A 9,070-nucleotide genomic window follows, 5' to 3' on the forward strand; every position below is an offset into this window, starting at 1 on the left:
GATATTAAAAATTGCATCCATCAGATCATGACGAGAAGTTATCAAATTTTCTTGTCAAACTTTTGAAGGAACTGAGTGATGAATGATCACGCGAAAGAAGTATAGTATAGTGAATGAGACATGATTTGGATTAGCGGGAAGACTGTTTCCAACTTTTTTTTAATCGCTATAAAGATTTGAAGTAAAAAAAAATTACTTCGCAAAAAAACCTTTAGGTGTCACAAATTTATATAAAATTAAATCATTGAAATTCCAAATGAATTAATAAAGAGAAATAAATTATGTTTGCGATAAGTCAGAACAAAGACATTTTAGTTTAATTTATAACAACTGATTCAACTCTCCTACAAACCGCTTCCAAAATAAAACATAATCATAAATCATCAATATAAAAATATTAACATACCAACCAGCGAAAACAATTGCCGATCGCCTATTGTTTCCGTATGAGAACTACCGGAGCATAAACAAAGTGACAAATGACCTATTGCCAATAATCTTCGCAGTCCGATACTCAAACATTTGGAAGCCAGTCCGCTCTTAATGACGGAGAGACTCGATACGTCATTTAAGCGAACACTTGTAAATTAAGATCGGAGTGAAGTTGTTATTGTGAACGATACGTTCGTTTATCGCGAGGTTATCTCATTCGTCGCCGCTCAGTCGCATAAGCTATACTTACTTGTGCAACTATGTGAAATAAATTCGAAATGCGTTTTGTATTCTTGTTATTTGTACTGTCGTGTCTGCTGTGCGTGTGTGTGTGTTACGACATGATCATCGGGGACACTGTTCATAGGAAGATGGTCTTCCATCAGAGGGTCAAAGACTTTGCGATACCATTTAAAAAGAGAATTAAGACTTTGACGTATAGTGATCCAGAAAAAAGGACTATTAAGGTTAGATTTAATATTTTTTACTATCATTTTTTTTATAATAAATACAATTTGAGTTATACATTGAATTTAGCTTCATGAATTAAAATTTTAAGCAATTGATACTAATTATTCAAACATACTTAAAGACACTTTAAAACTACAAAATTTACAATAAAGGTGCGTAAAAACTTGAATAAACATTTTTTAATTTGATTCGTCATAATTCGTGTTTAACAATAAAATTATTATGCTGATGTGAGAATTTTATAACAATGTACCTTGGACGATCAAAGTCCAACGGTTTTACAAATAATGCTTATTCTTTTACATTTAAAATAATTGCGCGAGCATTTTTATTACAACTAGTTACATTTAGACCGTTCTTTTTTCTATTCTATAGCAATATTTAAAAGAGATGAATAGTTCAGAAAGAAAAAGAAGGAAGCCTTTGCTTGTGTGACCTCACACAATCCTTTCAAAAAAGTTTTTATATCTTTGACGTTTCAAAGAAATACGGAACCATTTTTGAAACTTCTTTTTTTAAAAGCCACTCTATTTTAAAATTTCACTGGCCAAAGAATACCGCTAAAAGAAATCGGCACGAGCCAATCAGTACTAAATACACTTGGCCATTATAAGCTGACACGTACAGATATATAAATGTCGCAAGTTTTTACTAATGTTATTCACACTTGTACCAGAATTTCTTACTCAACAGTTCCTTAATCGCATAATCAATTTGCTCTGTCGGTCAAGATAGATTTGCTTAATAGGCGTTAGATAATATTAGACATTTTTATTGCCTATTTAAAGGATTTGTGTCCTCGGTTTTGCATCAATTAGTAATTATTATGTAGGAGAAATTGTATTATTTGTGTTTTATTCAAATATATGTTACGTTTTTAGCATACATTTGAATTTACCTGCCTAAAAAATATCTACTGCCTATCATTTCTATGTCAAATTAGCTGACCCGGCAAATATTGATTTTCCATATTAAAAATATATTATTAAAATTATATTATTATTATCTTGTCTAGAAAAAACGTTATAAATTGAAAAAAAAGGGACCACATCATTTATAAGCATGAAAGTAGATAGCCGGTTCTCAAACCGGCTAAATATAATATATATTATGTAGTATTAAAATTTCATAATAATCGGTTTAGCCGTTTCGGAGGTCAATGTTAGCTAACTTTGTGACACAAGAATTTTACATATAAGACATATTATATAGATACAAGTTTTATATTTATTAAAGTACTTAGCTTTTTCAAAGACATTTATTTATAAGAAATGATATCTTCAATAGTAAAACAAGCTATCACAATGAAAAAAACAATTGTTCGGGTTCAATGAATGTTAACTAAACAAGTTGTATTATCTTCCTCAGGTCAATCATACATGTATATATTTGTATTTATCAAAGAATAAAACAAATGGACATTGTTTTTAATGAGCTGTTCTAGAAATTGTCTTAACACAATTGATCTCAATGAAATACCTTGTAAGAAAACCGTCATGACGAAAATTGTTTATGATTTCGTGATGTTATTTTAATATTTCTGCTTTAATCTATGTCGCCCGAAAATTGAAGGCTTGGGAATCTTGCTTGGAGGACAAGGGTTCTATCAAAATGTTTTTTTAGTAAGAGGCATTTTATGACTTAGAAACCACAGTCAAACCACTGAACTGGGTTTGTGGGATATTGCATTGTATTACCAACTAAGTAATGTTTTAAATTCAATAAATAATAATAATAATAACCTGATATTATTAACTGATCCAACAATCCACCTTAGTCTACTTTTTTGTTCCACACAACCGTCGTTTTAGGGCAGAAGAGGTTATGCCCTAGATTGAGCCTTTTAAGCACCTATTTTTAGGTTTTCTCAACATTTCCTGTCAATGATACCCTAATACACTAGATAAACCATAAATTTTAGGTATCTTGTTTTATCCAATGCTCACTGAACTATTATATTTACTCCTCAATTCTATTTCAGGGTGTTGCCGCAATAGACAACGACTTTTCCCACGCCAGTGCCAACATAACTGACGGTGGAGTCGGTTTCTCCTACGTCACAGTCAGAATGAAGAGTCAGAGGCATCATCCCTTGAACTTCGAAGTGGAAATATACGTCTAGTCAGTGAAGTGGACATTGCAATAATATGTAAGAAACTCTCAGCAGCTTTAAAACTTTGATGTTCCATAGTGTTACAACAGAAGATCTGAAGATAGTGTTTCGTTTATACAGCTTTTACAACATGAAGTACTAAATTTCCATGTACATACTTCGACTAATAACTTTGTAGTCATGACAACCAATGTCAATTAATACAATTCGTGAGTTTATAACCATTGTCCTCTTTATCCGAGGTACCCATATCAAAAGGCAAGGGAACCCCTACTACATGACTTAACGTATTTCTGTCCCGCCTAATGACATTATTAGTATCAACTGGCGCTATTGGAATTCCTCCTGTAGGTTAACACATTACAACATTAGTTAAGATACCTTGTAATGTAATGTGCTAATGAGTAATCGGATGACTCATTCGAATAGTTTCGAAATCATTTGTTTCTTTTTGAATAATAGCAGCAATATTGGCATCTTTTTTGTCAATGTGCCAGTTATTAATGGACAGCAAGCCCAAATGAAGAAGAATTTATTGTTTTGTCAAGACAATAGCTGCCACTGTTTTCGAAGTAACGTTTGTACATAGAATAGGGTTAGGTGCACATGTTATTATTTGATTCAATCGATATAGGTCTTTAATATCAGTAAGGTAGTGACTATTTTAGCAATGTATGAATAGAGAGATCTGGAACCAAGTGTGAACAATACATGTTTACATAACTATTAACTAATTATAGTACATTTAGGATGTTTGCTGTCGTATGCTGTACAAATGCAGGGAGATGATAAACATATCGACGAGTCGGTAGTCACGTTTGCAATAATAATGTTTACACTAATTTAATTGTTATTATTTACTATAACAATTGAATGTTTGTCAATAACATGACAACTTTCCTAGATCGAGGCTAGTTCTATAGTTTAAGATTTAGTTTTAAAAACGTTTGTTGCATGATATCATTCTTGTAGACAGAATGATTGTTTGTCGAACGTTCGTCGATTGTCTCTAAGGTAGGTTCTGGAAATGTATAGATTCGCAAAGTAAACGTCAATGTGTATAGACACACTAACATAGATTAGTTAATAAGAGCTAGATGCTTGAAAGAATTTTGGGCATTTTCAAGTCAACAATTTTATTTATTTATTAATTCATGTTGAAGTTATGTTGACGAATACTCTTGCCTAATATGCGTTCTATTAAGTTTGTTAAGCATGATTTATGATTATTTGAATCGATTTTGTATAAATTGATATCATTGTATAAATACATAACCAAATAAGAAAAGTTGTATAAATCTTTTCTGTTTAATTAAATGCAAGTCAATGGAATATGTTTAGTTTTTTTTTTACTTTGAATAGTTTTAATTTTCACTTCTTTTACTTTTCCGACTCTAATTTTAGGCATCTCATGTATTTTTTCATTTGGTCACTTTAAAACATTGAAAGAAAAAACCTGCATCATTACATGTGGATTTTATGAAATAACACTCTCACTATGCAGGATTTGTATTTATGTTATTTAACCTTCTCTGTATGAAAAGTTGCCACCACTAAGCAGTAGTCCGAAATTTCCTGCCCAAACTATAAAAGCATACCTTTTAAATACTACCTGATTCCCACTCTCCAATACTCCCAGAACACTAATTATTATAATATTCATATAAGAGCCAATTTAATATGGGGCTTACAACCATAATGCAGCATATTGACAGATTGCTGGCCCACGGCCAATACTTTATTAAATAACCAATTTCCCGGCGTCGAGTCTCTCAATATGCAAAGGATGACATGCAGCCCGTCTGGTCAGATTTTGGAAATATAAATTTATATTCATGAAAATAAATATTTTAAAATATGCTTGTGGTCAGAATATTAATGACGCATGGTCAGAAATAGCTTGGCTGTTTACTCAGCTGTTGTTAGGTAAGTTGATTAAATTTATAAGTACTTGTATTGGTTTTCCTTGTAGGTTTTATTTATAGTCGAGGAGACTTATCAAAGGCTAAGCGCAATTATTTGAAGGGGAAAAAATGTTTTTAATTTATTGTTTTGCAGACACTATTCACTTTAAATAAACTGTTTATTTTTTTCTAGACGTTCTAAAGTGACTTAAACTATTTACGAACTTTTTCAGAAAATAATCGAAATATTTTTTTTTCCACGAACTATGTCTAAACTAAAACGGTTTGTTGACCATTAAATAAAAATATCAAAGTTTTCTTTTCTATGACAGTTTTAATTTTTAATCGAAATCATACAATAGCCTTACTTCAGAAAACGACTTCCTTAGGTAGCTATTACTATACAGCCTCAAGGCAATAATTATACGTAGTATACAATAATTATACAATAGTTATACAATAATAATATATTTCCTATATCCATATAACATAGTACTCCCATCACGACCCTTCGCTCAGATTTTCGTTGATGTTAATTTCACGGTTGTCAGTCCCGGAATACATTGTCGTATATTGGAAACCAGAAATTTGCTTTATTATCTGTATTATACTTAGTTTACTCGCTTTGCCTAAATTAAATTTTTGGGGAAATTGGTATTCGTTTTCTTAGAATAAACTTGTGTAATATAAGCTTTATGAAGTTTAATGTAGCTAAGCTTTTTAGGACGAAAATAATTTATTGAAATAGTTGGATAATTATTTGTTTCATGTGTAAAAAAAATTCGTGTTGCCCCATTTTGTTATTAATGTTTTCAGTTCTCTTGCAACTTGTTGGCTATTGAATTTAATGAACCATGCAAACGGTATAATTAGCTATTAATGTTTTTTTTTTAACTGAAAATGTATAGATGGAGTTTTCACAAAAAGACACAACCGCAGAATAGGCATTCGTGGATTACACAAATGCTTGTCCTACGTTTGAACCCACGAGTCGCCGCGCACTAGAGTTAGCATGTTGAGTGAGCATATATTCTTAATTTTATGATTAACTAGCTGTTACCCGCGACTTCGTCCTTGTGGTTAGGAAATAAGATATTTTCTCGTAATAAATCCTATGTAGCCTATGTGTTAAACCCGAGTGTCAGCTAACTCCATACCAAATTTCATTAAAATCGGTTCAGCTGTTTTTGCGTGAAGAAGTAACAAACATACACACTCACAAACTTTCCTCTTTATAATATTAGTGGGATAATATCACACATAAATGGAAGTATACATAAGATACTAATTGCCGGCAGGGGACACATAAATATAATGATGATCGCTACACGTTAGGCGGAAGTAAACAGGCACATAGCACAGTATTTATTTGTACCTAGTCTCATTTGTACGACAATAAAAGGAAACGAATGTTTCATAGAAACTTAAGTACCAATAAAAACTCTTTATATCGCAAAACGTGTGGAATACCCGAGGAATTATGGGAGGAAAACGGCTCCGCCGTAAGCCGTTTTCCGTTTGTGTTTTTGTGAACACTGCCCTTATTCCCTTAATAAATCAGGACGGCCTGCTGGTCGACCGACGTGGATTTGCGACAAGGGGTCACTATAGCTAGTCTTATTCACACCTATAGCTCTTTGTAGGAGTATTTTTGTTATGTCATTTTAAAGGCTTATTTTCGGGGTTGAAGATTGTGCTACCATTTGTGCTACTAATGGATAGGGAATCATGATCCTGTCTAGTAATGATTAAGTTTTTTCAAAAATTAGAAGAGGGACTTAATTAGGTTTGCAAACAAACATATTGCAATTTACTCTTAAATATATTTTATAAGGTATTTCTAAAACATTAAAGCTGATTAAAGCAATTTTAAGACCTATATTATAATAAAAGAAAATTGGTAGTTCCGTAAAAAATATAAAACCTATTCCAAATATAAATTCTTTTAAAACAGTCCCAAAATTACACACTGAATTTCATCACAATACAAACAAAAAAGAACAACGTTCTACATTCAAACATTTGTAAATAGGCATAACGACAAACATGGCGCGAAATAAAAAGCATAGACAACACCCGGAATATTTACGTTTGTATATTTCATCAGAGACAAAGCGGAAGTTGGAGCGAGGGATAAACAAAAAGGGTAGGGTTTTTGCCGGCCTTTATTAATGTAATAACTGACACTTTGTTTTATGAGAGTTTCTACTTAACTATAGTTCGTTTGTGGACCCCCGATTACTGAGATGCTTCCCGCGCTGTGAATTTTAAATTACTAATTTGCGGAAACGTTGAGGTGCGGAAAATTAGTTGTTGAAGGAATCATTAGCTCGCGTTGAAAGTTTCAGGAAATTATTAAGTGGTTTCAAAAGTTTTGTAAGTTGCTTACAGGTTTGTAAGTACAGACATTTATTATGAAATATCTTGTGAAGAGCAGCATTATTTACAGTATAATCGTCTTTATTTAAAGCCACCTGACATGAGCTTTGTTGGGCAGTATTTTGGGGTCAACTTATCTATATTCTCCATTCGCCAATAATTTAGCTTTCAATCGGAACAAAAACGTTTTTTTTTGGAGACTCTGAGATTAGATACCCTATACAACACCAAAATCTAACAAATTTAATCTCTTTTTAACATTAGTGTGTATATAGATCTAAAAACAGTATTAGTGCACTTTCTGAATCCAATACAAAAAACAAAGAAGACAAAAACACAGCCACTTTATAAACGGCACTGAAATTGCACACCTAAGCGGCTCCACTTCAACAACGTCTGTATAAGAAAGCTCGTTGATTTTCCGAATACATTTTATTTCTTAAAACAAAACAGAATGCAGCGTCACGCAGCGGGAGCCTTCACGTCCGAGACAGGACTTCCTCCAATCGCAGTCCAACTATCGTCTACGTTCCATATCAGCCGAACGTTCCAAACGTTCAGGAATTTCCAATAATACCCTTCTGCAAACATACACTTTCCACTCCCCAGAAAAAAAATAAACAAAACCAACCTTAACACGTAAAAGTAAAGTATAGTTTTGCTTGTGAAGGGTAGTTGGAAAAGCAAATAGATTCTTGCGAAAAGACTTTCGCGATACTAAAGGTAAATTCGAAAGAGTTTCCAGCTCTCTAAGCTATGTTGTTACCAGCATTATGTACTTCGCGACGGTAAGGTTAAATCGTTGGCAGTAAAAGGAAATTGCTTCGGTAATGGAATTATTTTTCTTAGCACGCTCGGTAAAAAAATTAAATTATGCTAAGAAACGCGGATACTTTTTCATTTTTTTTTCTTGAATCGGGTAGTCTTAACGACTTTTATAGGAAAACATTATGTCAATGCGGGTTTATAAAACGCATGTGATTAGTTACAGAGGGGTTCTTAGAAGCACATTATTCGTCTTTGAGTACGATAAAAAATAATAACTTACTTTTCCTTAATGTACAGAAAAGAGGTTATTACTAAGGTTATACTTTGAATATAATCTACAATGTAATTACCTTGTAATAAGTATGTATAAATGAAGTAACTATCACAGAGAATTTTCGTGTTCATAAAACTGTTTGGTCAGTATTTTAAAGATCAAAAAAGCTACGTCCAAAGCGGTAGCATTAAACACTTCACCCTTTCCGTAAAATATAGGGCGACTAGGTCGAGCTTAAACGTTATAAAAACTGTTTACCCGATCCCCGTCCAAGTTTAGGCACACGGCTTGTATGAAGACGTTCAAACGAGGGGCATTGTGTACTAAGCCAGTCATTAACCCATTTCTTTGTGAGGATATTTTTAGCCCATTCACTGCTTGTATTGAACTGCATTCGACCATTGAACTTCCTGGTATTAACGTCGACTATTCTGTAATAGGCGTATAGTTTATTCTTTATAGCTTGCGTTTGATTTTGCAGCGGATTTTATGGCTTTACAATTGGAAGTTTCTATTGCATGTGTCGATTTTATTGTGCTTTTATAGTTGAAAGGCCGAGGTGAGGTACTGAGTGTTTGCGTAAGTAGTAAACACGATTTTACGCAGGTTGAGACTGTTAGAGATTATATATAGTTAGTGCAGATCTTAATAAGTAAAGCTACCAGCAAAGTGGCCATTCTCAAACGTATAAAAGAAATCAATTAATTCCTTCTATGATAATTTTATTCT

General features: G+C 32.7%; 1 protein-coding gene across 1 annotated transcript; it reads left to right on the forward strand.

Moving 5' to 3' along the window:
* Positions 1–532: 532 nt before the first annotated feature.
* Positions 533–4,348, forward strand: LOC113496826 (probable salivary secreted peptide). The gene is made up of 2 exons (XM_026876186.1): positions 533–899; positions 2,885–4,348. The coding sequence occupies exons 1-2, from the start codon at positions 711–713 to the stop codon at positions 3,023–3,025; spliced, it is 330 nt and encodes a 109-aa protein (XP_026731987.1). The 5' UTR covers positions 533–710; the 3' UTR covers positions 3,026–4,348.
* Positions 4,349–9,070: the final 4,722 nt, after the last annotated feature.

Source organism: Trichoplusia ni, chromosome 8, assembly GCF_003590095.1.
Source record: "Trichoplusia ni isolate ovarian cell line Hi5 chromosome 8, tn1, whole genome shotgun sequence".
Lineage (NCBI taxonomy): Eukaryota > Metazoa > Arthropoda > Insecta > Lepidoptera > Noctuidae > Trichoplusia > Trichoplusia ni.